This window comes from Solanum lycopersicum, chromosome 10 (assembly GCF_036512215.1).
Source record: "Solanum lycopersicum chromosome 10, SLM_r2.1".
NCBI classification, from domain to species: domain Eukaryota; kingdom Viridiplantae; phylum Streptophyta; class Magnoliopsida; order Solanales; family Solanaceae; genus Solanum; species Solanum lycopersicum.
In genome coordinates this window covers 707212-724581 of record NC_090809.1, presented here as the reverse complement: position 1 = coordinate 724581, position 17370 = coordinate 707212, and the positions used below count along the sequence as shown (strand labels likewise).

At 37.1% G+C, this 17370-nt stretch overlaps 1 protein-coding gene across 1 annotated transcript; it reads left to right on the top strand.

The window, feature by feature from the left end:
- The first annotated feature begins 142 nt into the window (after positions 1-142).
- Positions 143-17340, top strand: LOC101249122 (nuclear cap-binding protein subunit 1). Its single transcript, XM_004248239.5, has 19 exons — positions 143-351; positions 434-493; positions 1723-1779; positions 4309-4380; positions 5037-5099; positions 5621-5797; positions 6922-7053; positions 8154-8220; positions 8497-8696; positions 9130-9200; positions 9398-9482; positions 11610-11678; positions 11798-11916; positions 12680-12818; positions 13859-14356; positions 15741-16040; positions 16159-16331; positions 16462-16573; positions 17027-17340. Exons 1-19 carry the CDS (start codon positions 268-270, stop codon positions 17132-17134), a joined length of 2586 nt encoding a protein of 861 aa, XP_004248287.1. The 5' UTR covers positions 143-267; the 3' UTR covers positions 17135-17340.
- The last annotated feature ends 30 nt before the right edge of the window (positions 17341-17370 follow it).

Here is a 17370-nt window from a genome sequence, read left to right as displayed (position 1 = left end):
TAAATCAACGACTTGAAATATGTTCTTTATGTTAAAGTTAACACTATTTTTATACGTTATATCAAACGACCCCTTAAGTAAATTTTGTTGGTGAACCAAACAAGCCCTCAAGTACCTTGATTTGAACCGGGTCGGGTCTTTTGTAATAAGAGGTATATGAGTGGAGTAAAGCCCAGTGAAGAGTACAAAACCCTGCCCTTCTTCTTCTTGTTCTTCGTTGCATCAGTTGAGTCCTTGCTGCTGTAATTTGCTTGTAAGAAAAAAGGAATGAGTAGTTGGAGGAGTTTGCTCTTGCGACTCGGCGAGAAGTGTCCTGAGTACGCCGGAAATGCTGATTTCAAAGATCAAATAGTCAGTACATCCGTCTTCTATGTTGTAACGGATTTCACAATTCAAACGGTTTGAAATTCTCATCGTTTTTTTGATATTGCAGGATGCATGCCATAGTTTGGTTCGCCGAGAAATAGAGCATTCTGGGGACGATGTTTTTCCAGTAAGAACATTATCCTGTTTGTTAATACTCCTCGTTACCTCTATTACTCACTGTTGTTTTTATTTTTGTTGTTTGTATTGAGAAAGCTCATGTGAGTTAATTGGCTCAACCTCAATTATGGTGCTCACAGGTTAGAAAGTATGAGCACAGTGCTCCCACTTAGCAGAGCGAGTGAGCTGTACCTACCCATACTCCACTTTTTGTTTACTTAGCACTCGAACAAAGCACTGAGGACTACCACTTTTTCTGGATTGTTTTTGTTGTTGTTGTGTATGTATGAAGCACGATCCTAGTATCCCACTCATTTCCTTTTCCACTTTGTAATTTCACTTAATGTATTAAATTGTGCATGTTATCTTAGTAGCATGGGGCAAATATTGTGGTAACTGGTAATCAACACTATACTTTAGACGACATGTTGGCAGAGACACAGATGATCGGAAATGTTTCTCCTTCCTGTAATGACCAAATATGATGTGACCTTAGAAAAGAAAAAGGAAATTGTCTATGTGTTCCAAAAGAGATGTCCGCATTTAGTTCCTTCTCCATAGGCGTGTTATATATGAAATGTTCTTGCTCGGATGGAAGGCTATTATCCTGTTGGTTATCATTGGGTCTAATAATAGTTAGATATTGATGTAAAAATGTGGAAGTTAGGTTCAATGCTACTGAAACTGCAGATGAGGTCCAGGCGTCACTGCTTCAATATATTTAGAGCAATTGCATTTCAGAATGTCTGGTTTCAATTTAAGCATCTTCTGCGTTAACATAAAAGCAAAACTTTGGATTAGTTTCTTATGTTTAATAAATTAAACTTATAAAATTGTCAACTCTTCCACCGCTTGGCAGATCTACTAGTTCTGATAAATTTCAAATGGATACTTTTCACCTATCAAACAAAAAATTTAGTTCTGATAAGTTTTCTTGGCATATTGACCAGTCTTTATAATGCAGTGCTTTTGGCATTAATTTTTCATTGGGGTGTATATATATAATGTAGTTGAAGATTTCGGTTTTCTGGCTCTTTTAAATGTGTCCCATCATTTGCTTTATTGAAGAGTCATCCTCCACACCAACCTTTCATTGCCTAAGAGTTCCCTTGCTGTAAAAGCTTTGCACTGTTGCCATCATTAATCAAGAGTTATCCAATTTGTGCTTACAAGGAGGCTTAGTGTTATACTACTGAATTGCATGCTGAATTATGTACTTTATTTCCCTATACCTTGCAGTTCCTTCTCCAGTGTGCTGAGCAATTGCCTCACAAGATACCTCTGTATGGAACACTGGTAAGTTATCATACATTGCTCTTTTCTAGTTTGAGTTCTGTTCAGTGCATGTTTTTTCTTCTTGATCCTTATGTTTATCCTCTTGTCTGTTTTCTTCACATACTTATGAATATATATGCGTTGATGCCATATATAGACAATTGATGGTCAATAGATCTATATTGTTAAAAGCAACATTGGTTCAGCATTTCACAGTTGAAGCTCAAGAAAAATGTGCAGCAGATACAGTTATCGAAACATTTTTCCAGCAGGCCTCAAGGTTTTTTAGAAACATATATTTTGATTCTGCTAATCAGGAATAGACACACTGTAGATGAATTAGGAAAATGATTCAATGGGAAAATATGATTTTTTAATGAAGTAAGAATATTATTAACAAAAGGGCGTTAACTAGCCTTATACTAGAAGTATTTTTGTTAAGAGATTCTATGCATAATTAGATAATCAACTTCTGTTTTTGGCAAGAAATTGTATACATGTTAAGGAAGCGACTCTCAAAGTATTGTGTCCACACTACCTATGACCTCAAAAACTCACCCTACTCAACTCACCCATCCAAAAAGATGTATTTTTTTTTTGAGAAGGTAACAATTGGTATTATAAACCAGTACTTGTGTAGTACTGAAAGCCCTTTGCAAAAAGTATGAAAATCTAGGAATAAAAACAGCAAGCCTAGCATGATTCCAATACTTCTAAGGTTGCTTCCCCATCTATAGGGGAACTCTTTGTACACCAAAAACGTAATAACAGAATACAATCTGTTTTGATCATTTGTAGGGATCTGCTTCCATCCTCAAAGCTTCTAGCATTCCTTTCTCTCCAAATGGTCCACCAGATGCATGCTGGAATGATCCTCCAATAACTTCTGTTCTTTGCCTCAATTCTTGCTTCCTCCCAACTTGAGAGAGTGTCAACAATCTTGCTAGGCATTGTCCATTGAATGCCTCTGAGATTGATGCAAATTTTTCCACGGTTGATCAGTGATTTTGCGATATAAGAACAAATGTCTAACTGTCTCAGCTGCTTCCCCACATAAATAACAATGTGTCACCAGAATGTTGATTCTTTTCCTTAGATTCTCATGTGTTAGTACTGCCTCCTTTGCTAGCAGCCAAGTGGAACATGCTACCTTAAGTGGAACTTTGGCTTTCCAGATTTGTCTCCAAAGGCCATTGAGGGTTAGAAGAGCCCTGTTTATGACCTTGTAACCTGGGCTCACTTTGAGTCTTCCTTTGTTGTGCTCTGTCCACTGTAGGCAGTCTCCCCTTCCTTCAAACCTTGAAATGATTCCAACCTTTTAAAGAACTCAACTAATCTACAAACTTCCCGATCATTTAAATTCTTTCTGTGAGATAGATCCCGACCTTGGGGTTCAGCCACTGTTCTGTCTTTATGTAGACCCCAAAAAGATGTATTCTCGTTGAACTCTTGCCGTCCTTTTAAAATGGTCCTCCATAGGCCACAACCGTTGGGAAGTGGGGCATTTTTAGTCCTCCAACCCCCCTCTAAAGCCCCATGCTTCTCCACAATTTCTCCAAAAAGCATTTACCTCTACCCAAATCTCTATAACCGCTTTCCTAGAAGTGCCTTGGCATAGATTCACTTTCCCTAACATGTATAGAATTTCTTGCCATGTGTACACTTTCCTAGAAGTGCCACCGTAATGTGGAAGGCCTGAATGTTCTTCAACCCTCATCCTTTACAATATTCCAGAACTGCTGAAAGAATGTTAGAGTGAAATAATCAGGTCCCAAAGCTGTATCTCCCGTATAACTTTCGATTGCCTCCTTCACCTCCTCTTCTTCATCACTCTTTTTAGTCACCCCTCTTTTCTTCCCCCTTTTGGTTAAATTCTAAATCCCCCAATCTAAGCCTCCATTCTGATTTCCGTCTCCTCCTCAAAGGGAAAATATGATCTAATACCACACAAAATGGTAGTGTCAGTTACCTTTTTTTCCCTATAAATATGAGCGAGGGGATTACAAGGTGGGGGATTGGCCCCATCCATCTAGGCGGAAGCTTGGTGAGGATCGGACCCCCACCATCAGGATTAACATGTTGCCTTAGCCCTTATTTCCCCGGGCAATCTTTATGTTATTACTGTATTTCTTTGTTACAGAGAATCTGTATAGGTTTATTTATTTATCTGGCTATTGTCACATCAGTGCTTGTGCTGAGCAAGAGTTCATATTTTTATTCAGTGTAGGGCTATTTGAAATTTAAAGAACTTCTTGTATTATGATTCCCACTAGTCGTCTTACAAGTCAAGATTATTGGGTGTTGGAAAGAGATAGGTTTCAAGTAGAGTTAAAAGGATGTATAAGATCCATACAACTGACTTAAGTAGCTCTGGGTGGGGTATATTTGGTTAATTGCACTATCAATTCATTAATTGGGATATTTTGCATTTCATGGTTATTATTTCCGCTTATTAAATTGTTCTCGTGTTTTCATTTTCCTTTTTTATAAATGTTCTATTACTTTGTTTCCCTCCTCCTCTCTGCATTTACGACATCTGTCCGTCTGCAGATTGGCCTTTTGAATTTGGAAAATGAGGAATTTGTCAGGAAATTAGTGGAGAGCACTCAAATTAATTTACAGGTCAGCAAGCTCCAATATTTGGTTATTCTTGAGCATTGGGAATAGTGATCTTGCTTTTTTTTTTTAAAAAAAGATGATCTTTTGTAGTAAATGGAAGTGGCATTTACCTTGATTTTGCATCTCTAAACTCCATGTCTGTTACTGGATACAGCTTAAGTCTTGTTACCCTGGGGTTATCTGCTACATTATTGTTTTTTTACACTATAAAAATCAACTTGCCAGACACATCTAGATTCATTTGTTTCAAATTTTCTTCTTGCTGTTTCTCTATTAATGCAGCAAAATGGTGCTAAAATATTTAGAATATGGTACACAAAGGCATGCCCAGGATATGCAATCTTTGGGTTCCTTTAGTAATCTCAAATTAATTGACGATGATAACTGGGTTCAGAATTAAATATTTATACATTTTTAGTGGATGTTTTAAAACACATAGTGTATGCGTAAAAGCTACTAGGTTACTCCTAGTTTTGGGCTTAGAGAGTTCTTTTGCTTATATGCTTTTGGCATTTCCATCTCCTTTGTTGAAGAAAGTGGTGTGAAAGGAGTTAAAGGAAGTTCCATCAATGTTAATTTTGTTGTCAAATTTGTAACATCGGCTTGTATTACTCTGGATGAGATGTCCTTTTGATAATTGCTATTTTCCTTCGTTTCAGGATGCGTTGGAGACTGGACAGTGCAACAAGATCCGTATATTGATGAGGTTTTTGACTGTTTTGGTATGTTCTAGGAATCTGCTATAGTTTTTCTGTTCTGATCTTATTGAGTTTGAAAACTAAGTGGTCTGTGAGCAGGGTGTTTGGTAGCCTTTTGGTTAAGGTATGGAGATATTTGGTAAAAAATGTAAGTATGTGTAAAGTATATTTACCAAAGTTTTATCATCTATGATTCCGTTCTTTGTGGGTGAAATTGTCCCAGCATTCAGAACATTCCTCAGGACCAAGTTCATTTATAACCATAATTTGTATCCTTCTCTCTCTCTCTCTCTGTAACTTTGTTATGATTTTATTAGGATTGAGTGCAACATTCGAACATCAAAGTGACTATTTTTTTTTATTAGGCTCGCCCATGAGATTATTTTCATCAAATTGAGTTCATTCACTTCTTTACTCAGTTTCTGCTTTACCTGAAACCTTGCATCACATTTGCTTGTGTCCTCACAGACAGTTTTGAGTATGATCTGATGCCGCTAGTTAATTGGTAGTTGTTAGTGAAGTTAATATATTGTTTGTGTTGTTAGATGTGCAGCAAAGTTATCCAACCGAGTGCATTAGTGGTTATTTTCGAAAGCTTATTATCATCAGCAGCGACTACTGTGGACGAAGAAAAAGGAATTCCCTCTTGGCAAGCACGTGCTGACTTCTATATTACTTGTATTTTATCGTGCCTTCCTTGGGGTGGTGCTGAACTTGTTGAGGTAACAATATGCACTTGATCAAAATGCCAAACCTTTATAGTTCTTGCCTGCAATTGGGTGACGAGTTCTTATTTTCCCTGCTTGTACTTTTTTTGGTTATTTTCTTTTTTCTTTCACGAGCCGGGGCGAAAAAATATGGATCTTAGAGATTCATCATAGCAAAGCCTCTTTGCTGGTTTACTGTACCCAAAATTGTAACTAAGCTTGAACTGCACATTGGGGTTGGCAGATTGGCAATATGAGTAGGAACTAGAGAACTTTATCCAAAAAAGGAGTCAGGTAAAAGATTTATGGCAGTATCCCGAGTAGATTGGCATTTAGGCTTACTTGATTGATCTCAAAATTAAGACATCTGTTACAAGGGGCAAAGTGTGGGAATATATTTCTATTTCTGTTGCTTACACTTATAAGTTCATTACACGGACTTTCCTTTTTGACGTAGTATAGATTTCATCACACATTGAATTAGGGTTATACTGTTGATTATGAGTATATACTGCATGCTTGTAGATGCCTGGAGTCATGATCATGAAGGCTTTAAGGCTTGTGCCTCAGCTTATTTTGTATTATTATTGTTGTTGTTATTATTATTATTATTGGTATTGTATTTTTATTACTGTTACTATTATTACTGTTTTGATGATAGCTGAGATATCCCTGAGGTCAATGACGCACAGTTCAAAACTTGGTGGATAATGAGCCTGCCCCTCCTTGCTTCTCCACTTTATCTGTTACAGGTTTTGAACCGTGACACTTGCCTAATTCACAAATCACGCGTGCGCTCTTACCATTAGACCAAAAACCCGGAGTTTTTTGTATTATTTCATCGTCTTTTGCTTGGTTCTTTCTGTCAAATTACTTTTTTGTTACGAAAACTTAAGTCCGAGGAGTAACTCAAAGTGTCTTGAAGATTGTCAACCATTTTTGGTTTTTGTGCATTCACAGTGAATTTATGTATTTTATATGTCTGTATATATTTTCTGGTTATATTTGTGGTTCTCTTGTAGTTGTGTAATGTGCCAATTTCTTCTATTCCTTTACTAAATCATGTGCTTGCTTTCTTCTTATTTACTTCATCTTTCTCAGCTAAAGCTGAACTACCTACCTCTCATGTCAATTTTCAGCAAGTTCCTGAGGAGATTGAAAGGGTTATGGTTGGAGTAGAAGCCTATTTAAGTATTCGAAGGCGTGTGTCTGATGCTGGGGTTTCTGTCTTTGAGGATATTGAAGAATCCAATAATGTTGTCAATGAGAAGGTATATATTCGCTTTATGTTATACTAGCTTGTGTATTTGCACTGTCTGTTTTTTTTCCCTTTCTTTTAAGACCTTCAACATCATATGTTTTCAATCATAGCAATAGTATCATAGAGACAAAAGTTCTAGAGTAGTGGGTGATGAATTTCTCATGCGTATACTTGTCCCTTGAACGAAAACAATTATCAGCATCAGTATAAAGATGTAAATTCTTCATCTTCTTCTGTAGTTTCTGCTTCAATTTCGTTTTACTTGCTTAAACTAAGATGAACCCTTTCAACATATCCCTACCATAATCATCTCTTCCTCTATGAATGCCAAACTAAATGAGTCCTCTGCCCTTCTCTAAAATGGTTGATCCAAAAGCTACTTTATTGGACAAAGTGATGGTGCCTTGTTGTAAATCTTTTCTATTTGGGATTTAAAAAATGCAGGAACTATGAATGTTTTCATACAAGCTTCACTTCTTATGAATAGAACCCTGTTATCCTCTTGAAAACAAATCACCTTCTCGTCTTTCTTAAGAAAAGAACTTGGGAATAAGGTGAAACTTTTATGAATATGACTCGTTGGTGTTCACAGGTGGGTTTTCTGACAAGTTTCACTACTCATGAATAAGATCCTGCTTAATCATTTTTGAAAATAAATTACCTTTTCCTTCTTCCAAAGCAAATGATTAAAGAAAAAACAATGAATTGAAGGAAAGATAGTATGAATTTGGAACCATGCCCTATTGGTGTGCACTGAATTGACACTGTTATCTAAAAAGGAAATTACTGAAAAAGAGCATGATTGAATGTGTATGATTTGGTGTCTGATTGTTGTCTGTGGCCAGTTAGAGTACAACTTGAATCAATTTGTAGCCTTGGACTTGGTGTCTCTACTTTCTAGCATATAACAGGTAGTTTCCTTTGTGGTTCTTGATGGTTTTTCTCATATTATCATTTGACGGACTCGAGTGATAGAAGTTTGCTAAACATGTGAGATTCTCCAGATGCTCTTCCATCAAAGTTGTTTGTTGTACCCCCATCCTTCCTCATCATTTATATGCCTATGCCGCAATGTTTGTACTATTAAGAGTTGAGATATTTGATGTACAGGATTTCTTGGAGGACTTGTGGTCTCGAGTTCAAGATCTTTCTAATAGAGGGTGGAAACTCGATAGTGGTATTCTTACTTCTTATTTATCTTAAATTTGTTTTATTCCTTGATTGTGCAATTGGAGAGATGTACTTGAAACCAATACTAGGCTATTGTTTTTCCTTGATTGTGCAATTTGACTTCTTTAAGTCAAGTGTGATTTTTGTTCTTCTGTATTTCTTAACTGTTTTGAGCGTCTTTCTCTTGATGTCCTTGCAATTCGTTTTTCTCTTTCCCTTTTTAATTTAATGTTAAAAGTGTCTTGTCTTGAAGTCCATTTCTTTTTTATTTGGAAAAAACTAGTTCCCAGACTGCACCTATCTTTTGAGGCACAGCTGGTTGCTGGTAAGTCTCATGATTTATCTCCAGTAAGCTGCCCTGAGCAACCAGGTCCTCCCGGAGCATTATCTGGAATTGCCTTCGGTAGACAAAAGCACGAAGCTGAGTTAAAATATCCTCAAAGGATAAGGAGGCTAAATATATTTCCTTCAAATAAAACTGAGGTAATTGATTAGTTTATGTTTTGATTATTGAATTGATCCTTCATCCTAGCATAGGAAAATGGTGGTTGATCAGTTGATAGAGGTTTTGATTTGCATGTATCCAGGTGTGTTAGATATGAGTATGTTATTACTTTGTTGTATTTTTAGTCTTGTTATTTGTGCCTGCCAGTTCTCCCTAGAATCTACCCTCCTATCTCATCCTCCTCTCAGGAAATCTTCCACCAATTCTTGCAATATATCAGTGTATATTGTGTAATTGAAGGGATCTACTTGGCCTTATAGCTATAGAGCCAGCATGTTAGAGTTTAGTCAACACTAGTTGGTTTCTTTGAACATCTTGGCTACGGCTGAACTTGATTTTTGGGGATGCGTTACTCTCACTTGTTATTTCTACTTACTGATCTTGCCTTCTATTTTTTTTTTTGAATGGCAGGATCTCCAACCCATTGATCGCTTTGTTGTGGAAGAGTATTTGTTGGATGTGCTTTTCTTCTTGAATGGATGGTTTGTTGATTCTCCCAATTTTTGGTTCCACTAATTTTTAGTAGGATTTCTGTTTCAGTTCATTGTGTTAGGGTGTAGGGTTTAAGGTTAGAGGTGCGCTTGTGTATATATGATGTACCTAGTTGCAATGTGCATTTGTAGATATGCTGAACTTGATGATTTTTCTTGTTCCTTTCTCTTTGGTTGATGCAAGCTAGTCGAAAGGAATGTGCTGCGTACATGGTTGGGCTGCCTGTACCTTTCAGATATGAATATCTTATGGCTGAGACAATATTCTCTCAGGTAAGAACTGTTGCGGTTGCTTATAGAAAAAAGATTTATTGTAGGTGGCAGTGTTAGAGAATATTAAACTTCAGCAATGCTATTTTCCTTCCTTTCTTGGTCACTTATTGCGGTAGCTCCTAGACCCCCTCTGCCCTCTCCCTCTCTTTCCCTCCCTTTTAGAACCTGTTTGGATTTGCTTATTTTAGGTGCTTTTAAGCCAGAATAGCTTTTGAGTGGTTTTGTAGTGTTTGTGTAAGGTAAAATAGTGTTTTTACGCTAAAAGCATAGGTGAGGATTCCTAGCTTATGCTTTATACTTGTAAGCCATAAGCTATAAGCCCATCCAAAAGACTCTTATATATATATATATATATATATATATATATATATAAAATCCGTAGTGCAATCATCTTTCTCTCCGTATGCTTGTTAATTCATGAATATAAATGTTAAGTCTTGCACCACTTTGAACCAAATTAATAACCTAAACAAATGTTGAAGCTTTCTTACCTATGTTACACACGAAATTCACGGATCATTAACAAATAATTGCGATATAACCATTCTCCCCTATCTTCTGCTCACCTGCACAAAACCCCACAAGAAAACTAGTGCCTCCATCACAATAAAAAGAATAGCAACAGAGATGACCGCCAACTCCGTGCACCTCAACTAGTTCCACGGGGTATGTCACGTCCCAAAATACCCCTTAGACGTGACTGGCACCCAACCAGCAGTACCCGCTAGGCGAACAAGCTCATACCATGCACTTAACATTTAGTCAAGACTCAATCGAAAGAAATGCAAGTTACAACACTCCAATAATTAAATACGAATAATTAATGATCCCAATTGTTCCATAAGTATTTACCAATAATAATGATAAAATGAAGGAACAAAACTCTACTCCAAGATCCCACACTAGACCATGGAACATCTAAAAAATTATAGAGACTCAAAAGTTGGTGTGCAGTTATAAACAAATGGTATACCTCTTTTTGGGAGCCTCCTCGAACAATTTGGAGGCTCACCTCAACAACTGGATCAACTCTCACAAGCTCATCTGCTTCTAGCTTCATCCTTAATAACAACATCTGCATGGATATACCCCCCTCATCTTGCGCTACCTCTCGTTATAAAAGTGGTTCACACATACCCCTACCGTTACAAAAGTGAAAAATTAGTCTTCCTAAAAAAACATCTGCATGGACATGCAGGTAAGTAGTTAGTTATGCATAAATATAACCCAGTAAGATCCTTGACCCCCCACTTTAGATACACAAATACGCTCTGCACAAGAATTGTATCATTATATAATAATATGTCCAACAAGGTCCACACAATTTTTTATCAATAATACTATTCATTCAACACTATCCACATAAAGACTTGTCACAAATGTCGGATAAAACAATTAATCAACACTATGAGTCCCTGACAACATATAAGGTGTGCCAATTCTTAGAACTCTTTGGTCAAGTTAGAAGATAAAAGTGGTGAAAATGGTGTTTTGTTTCTGTTTTTTAGAGGATCGCTGTAAGGCTCACATAATCCCATCCATTATTTTTTCGGACTGAACATTTTGAATTTCAAGTGCATATATATGCTTTTCACACCGGATCAAAGTGAGATATCCTTTTTATGCTTTCCGGAAGTTATAGTGAATATTTTAGTCACTGGGGTCTGGTGTCCAGGATATCTGCTTGGAACTTTATTTGCTGCACATGTGGATTAGTGAATACTTGTTAGTTGTTATAGCCACTACTTTCTCATCTATTGCTTTTGGAAGAGAAATATATGTAAATTGCTGAACGAATTCTTTTTTTGTTTGAACTGGTAAAAGTTAATTGCTGCAGGTATACCATATAGAGGCTATTGGATTTATACCTACAGACCTTAACTCTGCCATCCACCTGAACTGGCAGAGCTTAACCTACAGTTAGGATGAAGAACATGTATTTATTCTCTTAAGGGGGGCTAAGTTTTACATAACATTAACAGCATAGAAGTAGTGGAACCTTATTATTGATAGTGTGTTCTCAGTTAACTTTTTGTTCCTTGGGATGTTGCTTATTTCATCATTGATGCATGATAACTTTACGGGAGCTTCTTCTTAATCCCTCCTGATATCTTTTGAATCTTGCAGCTTCTCTTGTTGCCGCAACCGCCCTTCAGACCGATATATTACACATTGGTTATCATTGATTTATGCAAGGTAATCACTAGCTTCTTAGAATTTTCATAAACTTCCTATCAACTGCTGTGGAGCTGAAAGTTTCCATTTGAAGATATTTCCACTAACTAGTACTCATGATTGTGTGTTTCTCATTTTAGGCTCTGCCAGGGGCCTTTCCGGCGGTAATAGCTGGAGCTGTTCGTGCTCTTTTTGATAAAATAACAGATCTAGACATGGAATGCCGTACACGTCTTGTACTTTGGTTCTCACATCATTTGTAAGTTGAAATGCTACAGTTGTGAGAGATGTTCCATTATCTTCAGCAAGCTCTTGTTGTTAACAGTTAGGCCAGTAATGGCACATTGCTTTTATGAAGAGTTTTCTTGACGTTGCTCAAGTGGCGTATTATTGCTACTTATTGGTGTTTTTAGCTTATTTGTGGTAGTGGGTTTTCTGTTCATGAACTTCTTGTTGGTGTTAATTCTGAATTAACCGCAACCTTCTACCTTTTTGATGTTGAAGTGTGTGATGATCTTTGATGAAATGATCATACGTTCAACATGGTACCTAGATCTATTCCAATTCATTGTTTGCTCGATGTTATGCCCCATATTATATCATCCACACCCTAGATGTCCAGTCCTTGGTGTGCAAGAAGTCCCACATCGGTTGCGAGTTAGATAATTGGTCTCCTTACATATTGTTGGGCATTCATCACCCCTTGAGCTTGATTAGGGGTTTAGTTAGTCCCAGGATCTATCTTTTAACATGGTATCAGAGTTGGTAGAGGTTCTGGGTTCGAGTATCACTACCAGGCACCAGCCATTAGAAAAACAGAAAGAGAATTTTCATGTGCTTGACTCATGAAAATGAATCAAGCACACAAGTGAGGGCCTGAGGGGGCGTGCTGAAGACATTATTAGATATATTAAACTGTGCTCTCTAACAACTTGAGCATTTAGATGTGGACACACTCTTTAATAATTCAGTCGTGTTTGTGTACAAACAGTGAGATCATTCTGTTTGAAATTGTGTTGCAGGTCAAACTTTCAATTTATCTGGCCATGGGAAGAATGGGCGTATGTGTTGGATCTCCCAAAGTGGGCCCCACAACGTGTTTTTGTTCAAGAGGTTTTGGAAAGGGAAGTCCGTCTTTCATATTGGGACAAAATCAAGCAGGTATCTGGTTACTAGTGGAAAATACCAACTTATTGCAGATTGTTTTTGAATTAATTTTGTCATTAAAGTTTCTCAAACGAGTTATAACACACTAATGGGGTGCTGTACTTATATTTGACCAATGACAACCTATAACAAGTTAGACATTTGGGACTTAAGTTATTTCCATGGCAATTGTATTGATTTTTCTTTTTGAAAGAATTTCACCAACTCGTAACAGCTAGGACAAATCTATATTTTCAATTCTTTCGAGTTACCTTCTATGATATGCCATTTTTATCCTTGGTAACACTTGCTTCAGCCATAGAAGAGGACATACAATAAAGCTTTAAAAGTTTCCTCAATGGGTTTATAATATTATTTAAACATATTTTATTTCTTTCACATAGTTTATAATTTTCCATTAACTTTGTTTCTCCACTCTTCAAAGCAATAGAGCTTAAAATCAATTTGAAATGTTGCAAGACAAATGAATTAGTTTGCTTGATATGATTCCCTTTTTCTTGAGTGGGGTTGCGGGGGTGTCAATATACAAGCATTGATATTCATTTTTGTTTAACCTGTAAACATGTGAAGTTTATAGCTAAAAGCAATATTGCGTGAGTTTAGGTAGACGTTGGCCTGATTTCACAACATTCCTTTAGGTGATTTAGACAAAAGTGAACAAGATTCACTTGAAGATAAAATGGGTTGCTCAAACAAATCCAAGACTGAATTGCATCAAGTAATAATGAATAATGTTTACTGTGTGATACTTCTATGAGTATCAATTTAGAAGCAGATATTCTGTAAGTTAAAGTTAAAGGTTTTTGCTTCTATTCAGGCTGATAATTGAAGTACTACATGAACATGTTCTCTAGGAAAATATTTTTGATCTTTATCTTACCTCTATATATCATTAGATAATTTTTAGATGGAGTAAACACTAGAAATAAGTTAGTGATGTTGTCTTCTTTTTTTCCGGGAAGAATTAATAATCTATTTCCTTGCGCTTCTTTTAGTGCAGTTTATATATTTCTACTTTCTTTCATTTTCTATAGAGCATTGAGAATGCCCCTGCTTTGGAGGAGCTACTTCCACCAAGAGGTGGACCACAATTTAAATATAGTGCGGAAGATGGTACTGATCCAACTGAGCGTGCACTTTCTTTAGAACTCAAGGACATGGTGAAAGGTAGGAAAACTGCGCGGGAAATGATCTCCTGGGTAGAAGAAAATGTTTTTCCAGCCCATGGGTTTGATATTACCCTTGGAGTTGTTGTTCAAACACTTCTCGACATCGGATCAAAAAGCTTTACTCATTTGATTACTGTCTTGGAGAGATATGGCCAAGTCATTGCAAAGATGTGTACTGATGATGATCAACAAGTTAAGCTGATTACGGAAGTAAGTTCTTACTGGCAAAACAGTGCGCAAATGACAGCTATTGCCATCGACCGGATGATGAGTTATCGGCTTATATCTAATTTGGCCATAGTGAGATGGGTTTTCTCTCCACTGAATCTTGATCGGTTTCATGTTTCTGACAGTTCGTGGGAGGTAAATTACCTGATTTAACTAGTGGGAAGTCATTTACTTAGAGGCATATTTATTCTCATTCTCCTTTTGAAAACTCAGTGTATGTTCTCTTTCTAAAACTTACCCACGTACTTTTGTGTTGTGTGCTTTGTAAGCTCTCGTGTCTAAGTAATACATACCCCTCCAACTTGTACAGATCTTCCTTTTACACACGTCAATACATGAACGACATTATACACATATATTTGTAGCAAGTACCTAATGGTTTTACCTTGGACACTTTTAAGCTTGGAAGGCATGAAACAAACACCTCGTTACGTTAAAAAAAAAACTAAAAAGCTCTCCCTTGCTCGTAACTTTATTAGTTACAATCCAAATTATTTTTCTTGCAAAATTACCATCTACTCCTCTCTACCACTACCACTTTTCTCCTCCATCTGGTTCGCCCTGTCACAGCCTCCACCAATAAAACCACCATCTTCGAAATATACCACCACTCCTTGCTCTACAATAGTTATGTCCCTCTTCTGGGGCTGAACTTCCCATGTTTACAACAGATATAAGCTTTCTTTTTGTTGTTGTATGTTGAAGATCGCTCTTACATCTGATCATGCCACCTAGCGCAGTAGAAAAATAATATGGTCAAAAGGCTTTTTGTTGGCTTATCTTGATTTTGTCTTCACAGTTGGATTCATTTCTGTGGTTCTTTGTTTATGTGGGTTTCTGGTCTGAAAGAGTGAATAGATGTCAATAAAAACATTGGGGGTATTTTGTCTTTTCTTGAATTGGAGCATGTGATCGAGGTTTTGGTGGTGGTAGAGGCTCGGGAGAAAGGCATGGAGAAGAGTGTGGAGCTGATATGGAGTAGGTGGCGGTGCTGGGTGGGGATGATGTTGGTGGAGTAGATGTAGCCTACTTGATCAAAAATAAGAAAATGAAAATGTTTAGGCCATTTGATCAAATATGAGCCGTTGAATTTGTCTCAGATTTTTTAAATTTAGCCCTTCAGACACTAGAAGTTTTGGCAATAAATGCCCTTGCTATGTGGTGAAATTGTGGAGTATTAGCTATGGATTTTTCAAGTTATGGTGTATATAAGGTTTGGCCATGTATTTAGGGTGTGCAAAGGATATTCCCCAAATTTGTATGGGGACAGGGGGTGGGGGGAATCTTATGAATTAACCCTCAGTTGTAAGTTGGAACTCTTTGGGCTCAATGTTTTTATCCTTTCCCCCTTTTTTTTAATGGAAACCTGTAATTTGTTTTCTTGCCTGATTATTGTAATACGCTGTTGGGCTCCCTCTGCATTGCTTGCTTGTTTTTCTTCTCTTCTCCAACACTACTTCCGGCGTTGTTATAATCTAGTTTGAGTTATGAATCATTATTTAGTGTTTTGTGGCTGTAGATCCTCAGGAATGCTGTCAGTAAGACGTATAATCGGATTTCTGATCTGAGAAAAGAGATTTCATCCCTTGAGAGAAGTGTTGTCTTGGCTGAAAAAGCTGCATCTAGAGCCAGAGAAGAGTTAGAATCTGCCGAGTCTAAGCTGAGTGTCATAGATGGGGAACCTGTTCTTGGTGAAAACCCTGTAAGAATAAAACGGCTGAAATCATATGCTGAAAAAGCAAAAGAAGAGGAGGTATCTGTTCGTGATTCTTTAGAAGCAAAGGAAGCTCTCCTTGCTCGAGCTGTTGATGAAATTGAGGTATTTGATGTTGGTCGTGATTCGTGAATATAGATGAATTAAAATTGACTTGTATAGACTTGTATCATATCTTGGATCTGGAATGAGGGCCCAAGTGCTGACAAAAATATATTTACAGGCTTTGTTTCTTTCACTGTATAAAAGCTTCTTGACTGCTTTAGCGGAACCCCTTCATGATGCATCCAGAGATGGAACCTTGCGGCCCTCTGGTCATGTAGATGATATGACCATTGACCTTGAAGATTCTTCAGTAATGGAGTTAGACAAGGATGACGAACGATCAAAGAAAAGGTGGTGTATCCATTGATTACTCTCATTCTGATGCTATTAGGACAAGATTTTATTTTGTGTTTTTTCTTCTGGTTTCCTTTGTCCTTGATGATTTTTAATTATTCTTCTCTTTTATGTGGGCGAGTTACAGCCATCCGAATGGGAGCGGAGAAAGAAAGGGCTATAATCTTGATGAAAAACAGCAATGGTGTTTAACAACTCTGGGTTACCTCAAAGCCTTCACTAGGCAATATGCTTCAGAGGTAATTACTCATTGACTTGTCATGTAGCAAAAAACAATATCTGACCTATTTCTGCATATGTTGCTTAGACTCTTAAAAAGTGTTGATAGATGTTTGTCGGATCCTCCATAAACTGTGTATTTGCCGAGGATCCTAGTAACATAGATGATACCAGCTACGATTACTTTTATCAGCCAAATTGATGCGTGAGCTCTTTTTTTGGTGAAAAAAGTGCTTAAGTGTTGGTTAAGAGTGAAATTAACCCATTTTTGTAAAGTTCCTAAAGTAATGGGTTGATGTCACTCTTAACCACAACTTAGGCACCTACTCTAACCACATCTTGGTGAAAAAAGTTCACTCGAAAGAACCCAAAACTGCAGCTACCTACTTAATGTGTGAATTACTTTCATGCTGCAACCTAACCGCTACAATTTCTTATCGTGGTCTTTGTTTAATTTGTTTGGTGATGTACAGATATGGCAGCATATTGAGAAGCTGGATGCTGAGGTACTAACTGAAGATACTCATCCTCTGGTTCGAAAAGCTATATACTGTGGCCTGCGAAGACCTCTTGAGGAATGATTTACAACTTTGTTTATTTTTATTTTCTACTTTTGCTTGTTCCTGATGAGTTTTGTTGGTGTATCATGAGTAATAGATTTTGTTGTGTAGATTAGATGTTCAATGTAAAAATAGTTGGGAGCAAAAGCTAACAGCAGTAGTAAGAAGAATCGTGCTTTATTCAGAAATTCGTTTCGTTTAATGATATTGAAACTGATTCAGCCCTATGACTTTGCATTTTTTGAACTTCTGGGGGG

What these genes read in the sequence shown, in the direction of transcription:
- LOC101249122 (XM_004248239.5), top strand. Translation starts at nt 268, where the DNA reads ATGAGTAGTTGGAGGAGTTTGCTCTTGCGACTCGGCGAGAAGTGTCCT. An exon ending in ATAATGTTGTCAATGAGAAG is followed by an intron (nt 7,054 to 8,153) that starts GTATATATTCGC and finishes TTTGATGTACAG; the next exon opens with GATTTCTTGGAGGACTTGTG. An exon ending in CTAGGCAATATGCTTCAGAG is followed by an intron (nt 16,574 to 17,026) that starts GTAATTACTCAT and finishes GGTGATGTACAG; the next exon opens with ATATGGCAGCATATTGAGAA.